Source organism: Nelumbo nucifera, chromosome 8 (genome assembly GCF_055504915.1).
Source record: "Nelumbo nucifera cultivar China Antique chromosome 8, China Antique-T2T, whole genome shotgun sequence".
In the NCBI taxonomy this organism is placed as follows: domain Eukaryota; kingdom Viridiplantae; phylum Streptophyta; class Magnoliopsida; order Proteales; family Nelumbonaceae; genus Nelumbo; species Nelumbo nucifera.
Window position 1 is genome coordinate 23,433,345 of NC_142656.1, and position 19,603 is coordinate 23,452,947.

Below are 19,603 nucleotides of genomic sequence, written 5' to 3' on the forward strand. Positions count from 1 at the left end.
CAATTCATCCAGCGCACCAGCTAGGCTACCCCTCAGTTGGGACTGATTTGCCATATTAACCCTTTCCATTTCTTTTAATAGAATTGGCTCTAGGCCCACATTTTCCAATTATAATAGGTTTGGGACTGGTTTTAAACTTTTACCTGGTAAGACCTGATTAAGACATGAACCGATTAAGTAATAATACCCCCAAAGCTTTATAAATGCTTCCCATGGTTTACCTGTAATAACTTGGTATAAGATGTGTAAAATTATCATTTCATAGGGGATATATAAGATATTTTGAGAAGAAAAAACAAGAAAATTTGTAGGTTTATTGATTGTTGTCAAAATACCAAGCTTAAGGCTTGTCAAATATAATGGGGTCTTATTGGGTCAGACCCAATAAGCAGGATGGTAAGGTTGGTTCTGAATCGGGTCCAGGTCTCTATTTTTATGGGGTAAGTTCTGGCCCACTTTGACAGCCCTACCTGACAGTCAGATTCACACATCAATTGCACTTGACCCCTGCACTAATTTTGCATCCTCTGCTTCTCCTTTTCATTTTTCTTTTTCATTTGAGTGATACAAAAAATTACATGGGGGGATGAGCACTTATTGCCCTCTGTTGAAAAGTAAAGAAAGAAAGGGTAAAAAGAAAAAGGAAAAGGAAAAAAATATGAAATGAAACTAAAGAAAAAAAAAGGAAAAAAAATTCCCATGGCAGTAACAGATCAATTTACACTCACTGGAAGTGGGAATCAAGCGGGCATGACACCATCCCTGCCAAATACAAGGACAAGTACGAATTTCTTTTGGCCATCTGGAGAGATCACTCGTGTTCTCACTCCCAAGTTTGCTTTGCCTCCTTAAAAGCTTGTTGCAGTTGTATGAGGTGGATTCTCAGGCTGTTTTCCTCTACCTGATTGAAGTAAAAATCAGTCTGGTTAAAGTCTACATTTTACAAGGCACGAGTGCTTGTACTTGAGTGCATGCGTGCCAATATGCATCTATTAGGTGACCACTTACTACTGAAAGGAGAGATGAAAAGATGCAAAGAAGAACATTTTTCTGCTATGAATTTATAGGCCATAGTGTTTTAACAATTACCAGGTTTCCACATTATCAAAAATAGCATATAACAATGACAATATTGAGAATTGGGTGTTAATTGGGAGTCAAGGATTAAAACTAAAACTAGTCCGACTGAGCTTATAAGCTTGTTACCATGTACATGTTCTTTATCATTGGCAACAACACAAAAGACTCACTGAGAAAAAAAGAAGTGGAGGTTCAGGTCTGGTGAAGATGGGAATAAAACAAAATGACAAATAATGCCCGATTAGTGGCACTACCAAACTTCCATCAACAATCATTTTACCTGGCATCAGATGATCCCCAAGTAAGGTGCAAAAGAAATTTATGTTGGGGCTCATTTCCTCCCCACCCCCCACAAAAGAAAAAAAAAAAAAAAGAAAAGAAAGAAAGAAAGATGTTGACTTGGACACATTCTATTTTTGTTAAATGTGTCACCTCTCCAAGTAATATCCCAAGAGTTCTTTTCTTGTAGGACAAAATAAACCTTCCATATTTATCATTATTGTAATAAATGAAGATAAAAATTTAGTATTTTCAAAAGGATATGTGCCCAAATTAGAAAAAAAAAGAGGTGAGCCTAAAACTGATACTATGATATATTTGTTTAATATAGATATCTGAAGTTTGTAACCATTTTTTGTGCATATAGGCACACTTTCTTGTTTTACCTGCATTACTGCTGTTGAAGCTAATAGAACTTCGCACTCGTCAAGCACGGCCCTTTCCTGTGCTGCTATATCAGAAAGTTCAGAAACAAGATGGTTCATCCCCTCCACCTGTACATAGAAGAAAGAATTTGGTGTTTCTAGCCGTATTAATAAAATATTAAAACTGGCTTATAAAGTCATCTATAAATTCTACAAACACTGGCTTATATGGTCTCAGATAAAAAAAAATTAAATAAACAAACACTAACTTGTGGTAATTTTAAGAGCATGTGAGCATTATTAGAGAAACACAAAGGCCACAAACTCAAGCTGAAAGACACACAAAACATAAAGCAACTTTGCAGCCTAGCCAAAGAAATGGACAACATGCAGTCTTCTCCTGCCTAACCTAACCACTACATTACAAGAAACAAAATGGACTAGAAAGACAATACCTTGAATAAATGTTCTATAGATAATAGCTACTTTTTTTTATTGACCAGATAATAACTACTTTTCTTGTTCTGCAAGCATTGTAACATGGACCCTCCTATTTTGGCCACATGTTTATCTCAGACACATTGGATTCTGACACTTAATCTTTGAGGGAGCCTAATACTTATGATGCAGGATGGAAGGAGAAAGTCCTATAAAGGTGAATTTGGTGGATGAAGTGAAGTTAAGAATCTAAATTATGAAAAGAAGAGATTCAAATATGAAATAGATAAGAGATAGATGAGAAAAATTACAACTTTAATAATGGTAGAAAAGAGAAAAATCACACTTTTGGCCAGAAGTATCTTGAAAACAATTTATTCTATTAATTCTCGTCTAAAAGCCTTTCCAAAAAATCTCATCTAAAATCTCGATTACAATGAATTTATTTACAGACTCAACATAAAGGCTCGGATCTCCCTTTATAGACTCCAATTTCAACTACAACAATGACCAGATAGAACTTCTAATTATCTTTTGACTATGGCAAACTCATAGGTAATCCATAAGGATGGCAAAACAAGGACTTAAATGCTTAAAATAACTCTAATAACACTCTACTAACCACAGGATAGACCAAAAATAACCACAGGATAGACCCAGAAAATAGAGAAACTCATCTCCCATCAGACTGATACATTAGCAGTAGAACAACCATATCTCCCAAATGGATGATGTGTTTGTGTTTGATAAATGCCAGAATCTGACACTCCATGCGTTCTTGAGGGACACTTATATGTAACATTTTCTTTCTCAATTTCTTATTTGACATAAATAAACAATTAATGTACACAAATGCCACTTAAACTACAAATGTTATCAAGTTAAATAGATGATCTCTTAAAATCTTTTTTTTATGGATTTGTACCGTTAAAATTCAACAAAAATTTTGAGTATTTTAATGGTTTATATTTGTTTATTTATATGTATACAACTCATTGTTTTCCATCTTGTTGAGTTAGACTCCTGGATAGGACCTTAATCTGGTTGGATTTGGATCAGAACCAGTCATACCCTAACCTTGCCCAGCTATTGAAACGTTATATCTGAATCTGATCCAAAGTCCAATATATTGGATTGAGATGGGATTCATATTTAATCTGAATATGCTTTGTTGCATTTAAAACAAAGAAAATTAAAAGAGAAAAAAAATTACTTTTTAACTTATATGTATATAATAAATTTGTATAAAGATAAAATATTGAACTTATTGATCATAAACTTTATAAAATATCTAATATCTATATGTACATAATTAGTTTACATATATATGTATATATAATAACTTTAAATGGACTCGTATCTTAATCAGATCAGATAGGTTCAAATCTGCATCTGATCCAATTATTAGTTGAATGCAGGTTCCAAGATCCAAATCTGAAATAATCTGATTGGATGTTGAATTTGGTTTTGAACTTTCGGATTCCATTGACAGGCCTCTCCTGGATCTTGTTGGGTTCTGATTTTTGTGTTTGTGTCTATGCAACACTGCTCCAAATGTGTTCTAGTGGCTTCGTCAATACCTGTGGCCTTATAGCTTTGGTGCATGGGACCAAAGGTGAAAGATATAGAGGGTTGAGACTTGAGAGAATGTTATTGGAATAACTTTGGTACACAAGTGAGACAATTCTGGGCTTGCGCAAAGCCCCAAATAAGATGCATTTGCTTGTACAATTTAGTTAAACCTTCAAATGCCGAATCCACATTTTTTTAGGATGCAGGTGAATGTAGGTTCTTTGAATGGATACTGGGGAGAGAAAATGTCCAGCATAACACGGGGAGAGTAACCATCAAAGGAGATGGGGCAGGACCTTCGAGAAGTATGGAAATGTAAATACCTGCTAGATGAGGTTGAAGTAGTTGTCCGATCAGTGAATGATAACTTTGATAGAATGTCTGAATCTTGTGATAAATTGTTAGATTGTATAAAAAATCTACGAATCAAAGATGTATAATCTAATGCACTAGTATGCAATGTTGGTACTTGGACAATTTGCGAATCAAATTTAGTTTTTCTTTACAAAAACGTATAATCCAAGCCTTGTGGTTGTTGGTATCCCAATGGTTTCACAAAGTTATTCCAATAACATTCTCTCAAGTCTCAACCCTCTATATCTTTCACCCTTGGTCCCATGCACCAAAGCTATAAGGCCACAGGTATTGACGAAGCCACTAGATAAACTATGGTCTCCACCAAAACAAAGGAAAATAAATAATTTTTGACCTTTGAAAAAGATAAAATAAAAGTGATGTGATTACACTTTCAACTTTTTGAAACTCCAAAACTTTGTAATAAATCAGCCATATTAGCCCAAACCCACCCTGAACCCAACCCAAAAATGCCGGGTTGGGTTGGGCCAGGTTAGGGTTGAAAAAGTGACCCTGACTTAACTCTGGGTTGGTTTAGGGTAGAGGTCATAAAGCAACCCAACCCAAACCTGAAATGTTAGACAAGTATGTTGCATGCAAGGTTTTTGAAGACTTTTTTAGTGTAACATTATTATATAACTCCTAAAGCATCATAACTTTTTCCAGTTAAATGTTTTAATGCTAAAATCAACCTTAGTTGGTTAATCCTAAGCATGATAATAAGTGAGAACAATTTTTTTGAAGCAAAAAAAGAAAAGTAAAGAAATTGGGCCAACCTGAGTCTAACCTGGATCAGGGTTGGGGGTTCAACAACTTCAGTTGGGTTAGGGTTGACCTCAACTCGATCCAACCCAGCCTGATTTACATCCCTAAATAAAACTCTTTAAATTATTTTAACACTTTTAGACAATCAATCCTATTCCTAGGACACTAATAAAATAGAAAATAAATTTGAAAACCTCAGAAATACCAAAATTCAAATCACCAAAAGCTTACAAAATTCCCACTCAATAAGGAATTGGGAGAAACTTCTTTTTCTCTAGGCATTCTTTTCCCATTTCTCTGTCTGTTTCAACTTATTTTTCTTTTTCCCCTCTTGGTTGATATAATGGACATATAGTAAAATAATCAATTACATTTTTTATAATAGGCTGTTCTTAGGTGGCAAATAATTAAACTTACACATTTACTTGTGCAATTTCTTATAGGTATATCATATTATGGTTCACAATATATTCAATTTCTTTAATAGTAAATACTTTTCTTACATATGTCCTCAACCTCTTATTCCAAGTTTAATGAAAATTAATCTGTTTTTGGCTTTGCAACCTTTTATTGGAAGAGATTCTCCTTAAGACAGCATGGAAATCCCACTAGTTCATGCTTTGGATTCATAAGAATCCAACCCCAACGTCGCAAAGGATTGAGATTCTAGCCTTCATCTTCTCTTTTCATTCACTTCAAATATCTCACTTGTGTTACCATCCAAGTCTTTGCAAATATGATCAGTTCGTCTTGGGTACTATGCTGCATCAATAGTTAAAGGAGTAGTAGCAGTCATGTACTAACAGTCCTTTAATGTAGTTACACCATCTATAAGGATGTACACCTCCAGACGACATTTAGTGGCATAAAATCTTATGTAGTCATAGCTTTTATCTATGCTTATTTGCTTCTTGGGAAACATGTAGTAGCCAGTCTAACACCTACTTTGAGTTTTCACCATTACTTTGAGCTTATTTAGTGATAATTCTTCAGCTGCCACTCTGGTACATGTACATAACTTGGACAAGTTAATATTTTATATTTCCCAAATCTTCATAAATGTTTCAAAGAGAAATGATACTGATAATAAAGTATACGATTGGAAAATAATGGTAGTAATCTGTTTACTTCTGAATTATTCTCTGTTGAAAGGTATGAGAACCCTATTGAGTGTTGGGCAGTGAAATGAAAGGAAACCATTGAAATAGCAAGGCTGACATCAAAAAACACAAAAAAATCATCACATGTTTCTCTCTCAAATATGCATCCCCTGAAAATGATGCCTTCTAGCTCAAGACAAATTTGTACAAGAATAAAGAGAATGAGTAAATTGTAACAAATTGAAAGCATATTGGAAGATAACATTTAATAAAATCTAATTAATGCTGCTAAGTAGAATGTCAACCTCAACTGGTAGGGGGGCTTAAACAAGAAAACTATCAAAAAAAAAAAAGAGGTAAACGAGAAAATAAAAATAGCAACATAGATTAGTCATCACTGCATTATTTTGGGAAATAGTAGCAATTAATATGAAAATCACGATTCTCACCCTTGACAGTAAGGAACATATGGAGGAACCCATTGCCTGCATCACATCAACTGCTGAACTAATAGCATTCTTTACAGTCTGAACATCTGCCTGCAATTATACAGATGGTAAAGATTCAAATGATTTTTCAATCTACAATTTGTCTTTATCAAACATATCGAATTTTTCTAAATAAATTTAGTTGTAGGAAAAAATTAGTAAATATATGCATACTCTTGCTCCTCCAGTGACTGGAAGACGGAGAGTGCTGGCCTCCAAGGCTTCAATTGCCCCAGATAAAGAAATAAGATGGTCTCCTTCCAATAAAGCCCAATCATTGAGGTAGGCCAACTGAATAAATCAATATTTCATTATGTGTAAGTAAATGACATTGCCCAAGAAACTTAAAAATTAAAATTAGTGAAGCTTGGTGTTCAGCATAAAGACATGTGAATATAAATTGAAAAAAATACAAGCCACGAATATATACGTTGCTATGGCTTAAATGACTTATGAAAAAGAATAAAGAAATTCCCAAAATAGATTCAGAGCTTCCGAGGAATGGGGAAAAATATATTTCCAAAATTTTCCATCAAGTATTCAACCATAGTTCCTCTTACTCAAAATGGTAGAATGATAGACTATTCAAACATCCTATCCATCCAGATCTGGTGAATCCAAACATTGATGAATGAACTTTAGGTAAAAGCCCTTCTGTGATTGACAAAGTTTGCGAGTGATGAGAAGGCCACATGATTTTACATACGTTGCTGGTAAGCGGGATTCTAATTTCATGGATGTAATTCATCTACATAAAGGCATATATAATTCTAAAAGCCTCCCTTTCCTATGCCAATAGATTCTTTCAGGAAAGGGATCAGGTTGGCTACAGAGGCTAGAACAAAAGCAAATTTGGAAGCTAGTTTACCAATTACAATCCTTTCCCTTGGTCAATTATTCTCTTATATACTCTGCTTTTCTTTTCTTTTTTTTACTTCCCTTCTCATTTTCCAAAAAAAAAAAAATATTGGTTATGAGAAAAACAAATGTACTAACAACATGGAAGAACATACAGTTCTATCACTATATTCTGTCCTTTTAACTGTTGTTCGTCTTTTTAAGCATTCCAAATTTCCATTCTCAATAAGAGAAATTAGGTGCTAAAAGGGATACATCCATGATGTCTAACACACAGATAACTAAATGAGACCTTACTTGTCCATTCAGAATAGATTTCAACTTCAGCTCTTGTCTCATTTGTTGAAGCTTTATCCTTTTTTTGATAACAGAATCCCGCAACTCTGAAGTGGTGTTCCACACATTGTGCAGAGTTTTCTGCAAAGTCAAAATTAGGAATATTTTGTGAGGAGGAAGGCATCATGTTTTATATAATGTTAGGTAAATCTGAAATCCTTAACCACTGAAACGATATGTAATACAGACAACCATTGAATTCATAACCACAAACACAGAAGTATGAAATGAATTTTCAATATTATGGTACTAATAATATGAACTTTTGGAGAATATTTTATTTGGAAAATTATATTCCAGCTTCAAGAATATCTGAAGGGTACACTAAAATAATGAAAACATAATAAAAAGGATACTTCATTAATTTATTCAGCTAAGTCATGGTGTGAGATGCATTCTATCATTCGTTTTCTTAAACAACTAACACATCACAGCCAGATGAAACATAGTGAACATGCATAACCCAAAAGAGTAGTATCTTCCTTAGACAAAGTTATAGAAAGCATACATCAATTCTTTTATTCATACAAGATCATTTTGTCTATGTTGTAGGAAATATCCACTGATTCCTTATTGTCATGCTCATATATCATAATTGAATTTTTGGTAATAAAATAGCTTAACTTTTGATAGGTAATGTAAATCATGAGTAGGTAAAGAAAGGGCAAAGAAAATAGTTACAAAAGGAAAAAGTGTGCTAGTATAGGTCGTATATAACACATGCGCCCTACATCAAAGGATGAATCAAACAGGATCCGATCCTGACAATGAGAAATATGCAGCATGAAACCATGGAAATCTGACAAAAAAAGCATAGAAAAGGATAGTTTTAGCAGCTTTTCTAGCCACTTGCTTTTTTTTTTTCTTTTTTTGACAGGTAAACCTGAAATTTCATTAAATTTATTAAAAGGAGATAAATACAATATGCCAAGTGTCCCTAGCATAGGCTGGTAAGCAACCACCTACCACACTTAGCTTTTCAAATTACAATTGAGCCCAAAATAAGTATTCCTATTTACCTCTTGTTTGGCCAGGCCTTTGGCCATACCATTTGCAGATCTCATAACCCAAAAAAATTCTGAGTCAAGTTACTCTGCTAGGAGGTGTCTGTAAAACACAAAGGAAGCCAGGTTCTGTAAAATACTCTCCCTGACACTGAAATTACAGACCAGCTATACTTGAATGAGCGCGGGCAGATCAAGGGATACCCACAAACACATACGAGTCCAATGAAGTAGAACATGATCTCGAGGGAAACAGGAAACAAGAAAAAGATGGGCGAGGACTCTTCACTATTATCAAACAGTGCCACAAATACTTTTAATGATCATATGCTAGGAGATACATTACCACATGGAGAACATAAAGACTGTCAATGGAAAGTTCACAGAAAATAATTAATTAAAAGGCACTAATTTCTTTTCAACTATTTGTATCAAATGACAATGAATCCATATATTGTTAAAGGTGATTTTTATCTCTGATGGCTATGGAAGGCCTTGGGGAGATGATGTTAAGGTGAAAATAAAGTACTTCATGAAAATATGGCCTGCAGAAAGAAATTGAAGGTTGACATAGACTACCAGTAAGTCAAACCCTAGGTTGCCTTTCAGAATTCAGAAACCTAGAAAGCTCAAACAAAGAGTCTTCTGTCAGGACTCTGACATGATTGACCATTAGGCAGGTCCCATTATAATAAGAAACTTTTATTTTAATTCAAAAAAAAAAAAAAACGATGAGGTGGTAACCCTTCAATCTTAAACTCTGTAATCATGCTTGGTATGAAAGTTTTCTGTATCTGAACCATAGAAGGGAATATTCTTTCTGCTTGTAAATTGATTTTACTGGTATTTCACTTTCCTATCAAATTCTGTTATTTAACATCTTCAGAGGTATTTATGTTTCATCAGCCACAAATCTAGAACCTTTGACTATGAAATTGTATAGAATACTGTAAGTGGTCGATTTCAATGCAAGTGTTTTAATTACTGATCAAAAGAAAAAAAAAAAGTGTTAAAATTTCCTAGAGCAAATAAGGGACAAGGATCCACCTCAAGTCCTCAACTCTTCAAGAACAGGTGATCCAACAGAAAAGTTCATCAAGTTGATTTCATAATATGATTTCAAATCCATGAACAAAATCTTTAAATCACTAATGGCCTCATGCCACTGAAGAAAGGATTTTCCAATTGAGTGCAACTGATCTAAGTCAGCACACGAAATGTTGACAAGGAAAAGCCTAAGATTTGTAGAGAGTGCAAAATCCTTTCTCAGTGCCATGCAAATAAAGAATCCTACCTCTGCCGTAAATCTCTGTATAGACAGAGCAACGTCTGTTCGAGCATTGATAAATCGCCATTGCAAGTATCTATTGTACAACAGCCGCAGCTGATGGGCATCTTCTATGTGGTCCACCGCTTTTTTTCCTTTTCTAACATCAGCAATAAAGCTGAGAACAGAAGCCGAATTGCTGGATCGATTTGCCAAGGAACTTACTGAAGGAATAGGATTAGATAACCTTGTCCGTGCTGAGCTGACCATTCCTCTAGAAGGAATGGATGATACTGATAGGGCTCTACTGGGTGATGGAAGACGAGCAGATCCATGAATAGGCAAGGACTGAGTTCTGCTGGCGCGAGTTAGTGACAATGTTCTTTCTGATGAAACTGAAGAAAACCCAACGCTAGATGTAACAGACTTGTGAATTCCATGTGGTTGCAACGAAGTATCAATTTCACGCCTCTCATACTCTACTATGCCACTCTCATCGAACGATACTCGTCTTGTAACATCAGAAATAGCTTTTCGCAATGGCTTGTCCAAGCCATCAGATATTGGTGTTCTCCTCAGCGGAGAAACCCCTCGTCCTGGAAGTGTTAAAGAAGCCATTTGGCTGCTCTTATCAGTGAGATCCACGCTTCTTGTGAAGGCATTAGCAGATAGCTTCCCACCCGTTCTGCCAGGCCATCGATGCTGATCTACCACACGAAGATGTGAATCATCTACAGGTTTCGAGTTCTCTGACTGATCAGGGGCATTCTTCCCTCTAAGGGGGGTCCTTTTTCTCTCAGGTGTTACCTTGCGCTGAACAGCAGGTGTTTCGGCCTGCTTATGTGCCACATTAGATGAAGGCTTTAAGGTGTGATCAGAGCAGTGGCTGACTGGTTTTTCTCTCCTAGTAATAGGAAGGGAGAAAGTGTCAGACTGGAAGGAAACACAAAGACTCCGCATTGTGGAGGGCCACAAGCCTTCCGGGGTCCTGCCACCCATTATCCTCCTGGAAGAGACGTGTGTTTCTGCAGAGGAATCTTGGACTGGAGTTGAAGGGCTTGGTGGGGAAGGTGGTGTAGAGGGACGCCTTCTCTCAGCCGAATGGGCTCGCTTAGGCACCGAAGGAGAAGATGTAGCAACAGTGCGCGTGACATTAGGAGATGGAAACCTCCTGGGCACAGCTGGTGTGGAGAGAGAAGGCGATGTGATCCCAACCTTGTACCTCGATGTAACTTCCCTCGTCTTAGGCTTGCGATTGGCTGCATTGTTCTTCTCAGATGGAACAAGCGGTGGTCTTGTGGTTTCCTCTTCTATCCCCTTCCGTGGTGCGTGCTCTGCTTCATAAACATCCATCCACATCATCAAACTCAGACCACATTGATATGTTCTTCATATATCCCACACACAAACATGACAGACTTTCATCTTTTCCTCCTCAAAGGAATGGAATCGAACCCCTGAAAGAAGATCCCCCTCTCTGCAAACAATCTGCCACAAACGCACAGCCAAAAGTAACGAATGAAAAACAAGAAGTAACCATAGAAGAAGAAAAATAAATAAAAAGAGGCCATATTTACAGATACATAGATCTGCTAAGTAATGCAGTTCAGAAATGTAACCCACCGCTGAAAATGGGTCTTCCAATCTGCTCATTCGGAGCCCAAATCCAAGCAGATCAGGCGACGGTAAGGAGCCTAGTGAGTTCGGAGACATCTGTTGTTCTAAATTGCAGAGAATAACCGAGAGGGCTACGACGTGCACTGAACAACCATCATTCCGTTGTTAACAAAGAACGAACACAGGGAGTCCGTTTGGATAACGAGAAGAAGCAGGGAATTGGACCTTAGACTTTGGGTAGACTGATGAATTGGAGAAGGGGGTGTATGATAAGAGGTGGATGGAGCGCAGGATAAGAGGATTCTTTTTCTCTTTTGTACCTCTCACGGGAGTGCCATGGTCGTCCGGGCTGGAGGTGGGTGCACACCCTCTGGCCTACTTCCCTCCAACTCCTTTCCAGCAAAGGAATTGCATGATAGTGAAATGAAGATCTCTCTCTCTCTCTCTCTACTGTAACAGTAATGGTGATGTAAGGGGAAAGAGGTGGGTAAAAATGTACTAAAATCCAAGAACAGAGCAACGGTTTTATCTTGGGATCGACCAGATTCCAGGAGAAAGATGAATGGTTTTCTTGCTTCGGTTTTAACCGTTTTTGGTGTGTATACCTTATAATGAGATGAAAAAAAAAATGCACTCAACAAATTTCTTGTTTGTCTGCATTTTCCAGATTTTAGTTTCTGGGAGTTTTTTTTTGTTGGATTTGAAGATTTGGCAGTCGAGATTAGGCTGTGGCATCAGACATGGACGTCCACGTGCAACAGAGATCATTGTCATCCCAATGAATCCATGAATTTACAGTAAAAGCATAAACAAATAAGAATAAAACTCCTTTAAAGAATATAATATAAATAAAAATTAAAATCTATAAAAATTGTTTCTAGAGTTTTTCCTGGTAATCACTGTTTCCAGAGGTTTGGTTTTAATAATCTTTCAGTTTTGACCATTTTGATTACTTTATATTTGCGAACGAAAATCAATAGAAAAGAAGTTTAATTTAAGTCAAATTACGGGTTTTCGTAAATAATTCGTCGTTAACTGTGTATTTCATTGGTTAATGTTCCTTATTTTCCGGATTAATATATGATTTAAGAAAAAAAAATCTCGTAGTTACGAACCTAGCTAATAACGTGAAATTCCATAGGAAAGCTTACAGAAGACTGAGAAGAGATTAAAGAAAAGAGAATGATTCGATTGAATGTAAAATGTAGTTCGGAAAATCAAAAGGAGAAACGAAAGAACAGACAGAATTTTTCATCTTCATTCAAAGATCCTCTACTCTATTATGAAAAGAAAATGGAAGATAATTCATTAATAAATCACTCAAAAAATCCTAGCAGCACCAAAGTGAATCCAATTCAAGCAATCGGCTCACCTCACAGATACGCTGCATCAGCACAACACAACAACACAATTCTCCTCCCCAAATACAACCACACATCTGCACATCAAAATGACCACATACTCAAACTGCAAACTCTGTAGCCTTTAAAACCTAATTTCATAGCTCCCAACCACTTCAACCAGCAGTTTCACTCAAAAATCAACTTCCTAACGACAAAGAACGGGTTTTCCAAAATTTTCAGTTCCTAACAACATCTCAGACCTCAGAAGTTGGACCAAATTACCTCGTGTTTTATGTTCATCTAGAAGCTACGGATTCCCCGGCAAAAGAGCTTGAAGCTCAGCTAATCCATACTCTGATCACGAGTACCGGCAGTCAGCTTGCCGAGAATTCCCAAAGCACCAAAAATTCCGGCGAGAAAGCAGCAAAGACTCTCCAAAGCACGCGAGAAGTGAAGAATGGAGCTCACAAAAGGAAGGAAAAATGTGAGACAGGGACAAATTTCAGTCAGTTGGGAAGGAGTCTGTTAACGTTCTATGTTTTCGCGCCACCTACTTGATTAATGCTCTGGTTTTCCCTCGTAACGAGATTACTTTCTACGCTAAGACTAAGAGTATAAAAGACACTATTTAAATTTTTATGACGATAATACCCTTGCATATACTCATTTGATGACATCTAAATCCTCTTGTCTGGTACAACACGTCAACACGCGAACCAGCAAGTACACTGTTGTGTTGCACTGTTGATAACCCTGTCGTACCATTCATTTGAAAGAAAAAACGCGATGATCTGGTGTTACCCGTACCTCTGTAATATATAGTGTTCACGGATGGAGGATCATTTAATCATTTTTATCCCCGCCAGATATCGGGTCGGAAACGAAGATTGGACGGAGAATATGGTCCCCTCCCCGAACCCGCCTTTGCCATTACTAGTTTTAGCTAATATGTTTCTGATCTTACTGGCTCGGAAAATGGAACCATTAGGAAATCCGATCCGATAATGTGGGTTTAAACTGCAAAGCAAAAGCGGATTCAGATCTGATGATTCCTTTGGCATTACATGCCTTGCATGCACCGTTGTTGCAACTATGAGGGCCGTTTTAAATATGGGCCCCATTCAGTGTTGGGTCGTTGGTACAGGTTTAGGGGAATGAATTAAATAACTTATAATAACAGTTAGGGAAGGGCCCACATGTGAAAGGAGATGGTAGGGGACCGAACCCACAAATGGATAGCATCTCATTTAAAGTGTGGACAGTGTTTAGGGTTTGGACTCTTATCTTAAATTAAAATAAGTAGGGATCAGCTTGTCCTCCATTATTTCTCTGCTTTACAGTCTAGGTTAAATGGGGTTGGACTCTTTTTTGACAGTTGGGCTTTTTACAGTAAAAAATGGTAGATGGGTTAAATTTAAATATACATATAAAAAAAAGCAGTCCAATGGATCTCTCAAGTTTTACCCAATTGACAATAAAATTACCCACTTGACCAGAAAAGATTTTGTGAGCTAATTGGTCCCTACCTAGATTAGGGGGAATGTCACTCTATTTATCAATCCCCAAGAAAGAGATACGGCTGCAAATAGTATCCATTTGTCCGAATTCGATCCTATTAATGATGATCCGAATTCGATAAAGTTGGTTTAAATGTTGTGTTTTTACCAAATTGTCAAAGATTCATTTTTTTTTTCCTCATTTTGTTATTGAGATGCAATATTAAAGTGATTTTTAGTTTTTTTTATTTATAATATTGGATATTTTGATCATTTATAGTTTAATATATTAAAACTATTCAATATTAAAATCTGATATAAATCCCAATGAATATGATTCTATTTGAATTCTAATATAAACAAATCAAATTTGAATCCACCTATATCCTATGGTTTGATCCATTTGTAGCCCTAGAAAGAGATTTGAATCTGATGGTTCTGTAATGGGTCCATGCTCTTTTTTGTAGGTCCTAAGGTGATTTAGTCTGGTCCTTTTCTTGATAGCTCCTCTAGATCTATGCTTTGGAAGAATAGACCAAAGCACTATAAGTAGGATTTCTAGTCCTTGAGAGAAAAAATTCATACGTAGTTAGCACCTAGCACAAATCTTCAACAAATATGTCAACTTTATAAGGATTGTTATAGGGCCCACCTACAAAAGTAATCTAAACAACCCAAGAATCTTCAGCATAAAAATAAAAAAACCATGTGGGCCCTTTTTTCCGGTCTGATCTCCTACTTATAAGAATCCAATCCACGTTTATCAATGAGATACTACAACTGTACATTGGGAATATTTCCTCATTAATGCTAAGTCGATGTGAGGCTGTAGTGACGTATGGGTAAGAGATTGGAACAGACTTCTTTCTGGGTTGTAAAAAAGACTGTCCCAATCAGTTGGGAGTGTAATTTTAAGTATTGATATGCTTGATAATATAAAAATCACCAATTGAGTGATTACTGATGAAGAGCCCAGATTTAGAGTGGGTATGAAAAGTGAGTCGGAAATCCTGATTGGATAAAGGCCCATCACACACTACTTACATCATCTTATTTAGCGTAATTTCCAATTCATATGATATGGTATGATATGTTGCAATATTTTGAACCATGTTTGAGAGGAGACCCATAGATGATGACTAGTTTGGCTGTTTCATCCCTCTTTTGTAAAAATAGATGACAAATCTGAAATAAAACCTATTGATATAGAACAGTAGTGCCCCCATTTGGAAATATTGAGACCAAGATTTTTGAATTGGACCGGTCCAATTCAATGTCTAGACCGTCCTATCAGTTTAAATTCATTTTGGTTTAGATTGGTTTCAACCCAAATCTGGTACATTGACACATATATTCTTATTTAATATCAATGGGCCAGATATTGGTTTAATCCAACTCAATCCAATATAAATTTATTATAGACAGGCCAGGTCCAATCCAATCTAATAAATATTTTGGATCGGATTGGTCCAATCTAATACGTCTTATTGATCTATTCAATCCATCCAAATTGATTTTAGACTATACAGGGTCCAATCCAAAACTGGTCCATTGATACCCTTATTGTAATATTGACAAATTGACAATAGATCATTGAAGAATTCAAAGTGGCCCACAAGGGTTAAACAAACTGTCGGTATATTTTTGAAAATGAACTAGTCTCTTCGGTTTCATGTTCGAACTGAATCAATCGGTTTACCAGTTGATTAGTTTGGTTTTTGGTTTTTGGTATTTTAGTTTTTTATATTTATAAAAAGTATTATAAAATAAAATATAAATATATAATATATTATGGTTATATTGATTAAGTAATTGCATTTTTCGGTTTAATTTTTTGATTTTTATGAATACCTGCTGTGGCCAGTTATATTTTTGTTATGGGGAAGGACAATAGAATCTGGAAGTAGGTTCATAATTCTTTCAACCAACATAAAAGATAAAAAGATTCTAAGCCAAGATACATAAATGCTGACAAATTTGTTGAATTCCATGGCATCAAGATAAGAGATTCCAATGCAAGATAAATGAGTGCAGAGTGCTGACAAATATTTTTAAATTGAATTCACTGAATATGCTTTCTTATGGCATGAAGCTCATTACAAAAGGGTATTGAAGTCATTTACAAGAACTTTATGGGCAGATAAAGGAGTATTGACCCATTAAAACCCTATAGATGGTTTAATTAATTACATGCATACCCATAATTCCATGCCTAATCTTTACTTTGCCAAACAAAGTGGTGGATTTGGAGTTGGAATTTTGAAACTTTGAGATTTAATCTCACTTTTATTGCTCCATTTGAGCATGTTCCAGGTCTGAGTTCCTTAAACCCAATATTAAAATAAGGCATAAGGTTGAGAATTTAGAGTTTTGGAGGTAGAAGGAAAGCCTAATATATAGTTTTCATTCTCAACCGGGATTTTTTATTCGCATCAAATAAAGAGATGTGTAACTGCAATTCACGGCGGATAAAGAATAGATAAAAAAAGTGAATAGAAAATCTGGGTGCTCTCATTCCAGGCACCCTCTCTTGCGCAAAATGTGGGAGATGACACACAAATGTGTAGTAAGGAATTCTCAATTCTTTCTTTCTCCAATCAAACAGCACATATATCTGGAAATGTACTTTGGCTTTCATTCCTGCTTGTGCAGTTGCTTACTACCCAACCTTCACGTGGAGGTTGAGAGGATGCCTCAGAGCTATGATAGAGATGACGAGGTTGTCATCACTCATCACTCCCTTTTGCAAGTATTCCAACAACCAGCAAACAGGCATGGAAGATGAGCCTGCCAGTTTGGGCAGTTGGGGTGTCACCCAACAATCTTCTTATTATGTCTTTAGAGAAACTCCTCCTTACTAAATTATTGTTAATAGAGAGAGTTAACCTAACCTTAGAGCTTAGGCCCCAAATAACACTAGAGATCATGTCTAAAACATCACGTATATATATGGCCACCAAATACCTACCTTTCTATTTTAGCTCACATTAACAACAATTCTATATTAAACAAAAATATATTTTTCCGTGTCGATCGAGATACTCTGAGGCAATGTTTGGTACCATGACCGTTTTTTAGACAATGTTACTTAAAATGATTCAACCAAACAAGAAAAAGTTAGAGTAGAACAATCACACATACATGGCACTAATGCAATGTATTTATTTTGATAAAGGGAAAATCTATGTCACTGGAAAGATATAGTATCAGAAAAAGCTTTGACCAATCAAAACACTCCCCGCGAGTTTGATGAATACCATCTGATTAATCATCTGTTTTTATGATGCCAGTTAATTGATTATAAGTTTTTCCAATAGCATGTCTTTGAATATTATAGTCAAGACAATGGTATCAAATATACATATGGACCTGTAATTAATTACATCATCAATTTTACAATAAGATAAGAACTGCCTGTAATAAAAATGTCAAAACTTAGGATTGCATCTGCTCTATCCCTCTCAAGACCCTATATAATTGAGTAATGGCATAAAAAAATGTTTCTATACCATAGAATTTGCATTTATTACTTACTTAATAAGAAAGTTACCTACCCTAAATCTCCGCGATCCTTCATAAACATCTACATCTAGTGAAATGTACTATCATTGAATCTTCCATGTGCTTAACATGATACATCATGCCGACACTTTGTCTTTGCTTTGTATTGTTTCTTATTGGCAAATACATCTGAAGGACCATATACTCGAACCTTTTATTGTACTCTTTTTGATAATGACTGAATTGCTGATCAGTTTGTCTTTCGATGAATGAGCAATTCACCAGGGTACACACGCTCTTACCCACTAAGAGACAAACAAGTAAGCCTTCCAATTCAGCCAATTCAGCATTTATCAAACAACCTTTCAGTTAATTGACCATTTTCTGCTGACGAGACCCTGATCTCATCAGATTGAACAATTTGGGCTGTGTTTGGTTGTAATGCAAATTTATTTGCACTAATATAAATGCATGGAAGTACAAATGAAAAAAATACAAATTCTTGTTTAATTTTATTTTAGATTTTACTTTATTCTTCTTCATGCCTTAATTTACTTCATTTGTACTGCAATCAAATAAAAGCAAAAATTTGATCAGAATTTGTATTCAAATCATTTGCACTATTTGCATTGCAACCAAACAAAACCTTAAGAACAAGTCCACATTACACTCAAAGAATATGAATGGATGGACAGAAGATTTTATTAGTGGATCACAGTCATAACCTTGTTGTTGGGCTTGGGTCCACGGCACTAGTCCGGATCATGATTGTGCTAAATTCTGGTCCATATAGTATTTAAGAAACGATAAATGCCATCAAGCAGTTGATCCCGCCGACGGTGTCCAAAGAACATTCTGAGTCTGACTAGAGGAAGTGTGTTTTAAGCCACATTAAATTTACAACAAGGATTGTAAGAGTAGTCGGCTCCACCGGATGATTGAATCAGTAATCCGGTGTTTCACACTCACAGTTTGAACGGACTATATCTTTTTCCTAACACTATGAAAAGATGGCAGAATCAATTAAAGTACTATAATATAATAAAGCAACTTATATAGTCTCAAATAAGGGGCCAAAGGGGTAAAATCTCGGAATGATAAATCTGAGAATGCAAGTTTGAGTTTGAGAGTGACTATTTCATAAAAGAAAAAAATGTTAAAAGTTAGGAAAGGGGTGAGCATTCAGTTAAAAATTGAATTGAATAAATTGAATTTTTAATAACCGTACTTACAAAATATAAAATCGAATCGAAATCGAATTACTAAAAAATCGAAAAGCTGAAACCAAATTTTATTAATATTATACTAATACATATTATATACATTATATATACATATATTAAAATATATATGTGTATATTATAATATACATATATATATATATATATATGTTAATGTATATTATAATATATATTATATTATGTATTTAATAAATTTTGGTTAATTTGACTTTTTTGGTTAACCAAATTTCTATTCCTAAAAATTGAAACCAAAACTGATGTTTTTAAACCAAACTAACCGAACCAAAAAAACCAAAAACTACAAAAAATACTGAATCAAATAAACTGAAACCGAAAATTTCACTTCAGTTTTTTTTATTTTAACCTAACAATGCTCACCCCTAGTTAGGATCATAACTAGTCTACCCTCCCAAAACCCCAGATATCCAGAACAACATTGGGCAACGACCTATTAATGCAATGTGAGGTGGTTAATTGCAAAGGATAAAGATTGGTGGGT

General features: G+C 35.5%; 1 protein-coding gene across 3 annotated transcripts; it reads right to left on the reverse strand.

Moving 5' to 3' along the window:
* Nucleotides 1–508: 508 nt before the first annotated feature.
* On the reverse strand, nt 509–13,463 carry QWRF8 (QWRF motif protein (DUF566)). Of its 3 annotated transcripts, XM_010275377.3 has the most exons (8): nt 13,149–13,463; nt 12,896–12,961; nt 9,934–11,394; nt 7,597–7,716; nt 6,616–6,732; nt 6,403–6,492; nt 1,746–1,853; nt 509–901 (listed from the first exon to the last, which is right to left on the reverse strand). In XM_010275377.3, exons 3-8 carry the CDS (start codon nt 11,266–11,268, stop codon nt 824–826), a joined length of 1,848 nt encoding a protein of 615 aa, XP_010273679.1. In that variant the 5' UTR covers nt 11,269–11,394; nt 12,896–12,961; nt 13,149–13,463; the 3' UTR covers nt 509–823. The 3 variants fall into 3 exon arrangements, with proteins under 3 accessions (XP_010273679.1, XP_010273680.1, XP_010273677.1); XM_010275378.3 differs by lacking the exon at nt 12,896–12,961 and having other exon boundaries at nt 13,149–13,434; XM_010275375.3 differs by lacking the exons at nt 12,896–12,961; nt 13,149–13,463 and adding an exon at nt 11,530–12,165.
* Nucleotides 13,464–19,603: the final 6,140 nt, after the last annotated feature.

Coding starts and splice junctions, on each gene's coding strand:
- QWRF8 (XM_010275377.3), bottom strand. CDS start 11,268: ATGATGTGGATGGATGTTTATGAAGCAGAGCACGCACCACGGAAGGGG. Junction 6,733..7,596: donor AATCTATTCTGAATGGACAA/GTAAGGTCTCAT, acceptor TGATTTATTCAG/TTGGCCTACCTCAATGATTG. Junction 6,493..6,615: donor CAGTCACTGGAGGAGCAAGA/GTATGCATATAT, acceptor GTATAATTGCAG/GCAGATGTTCAGACTGTAAA.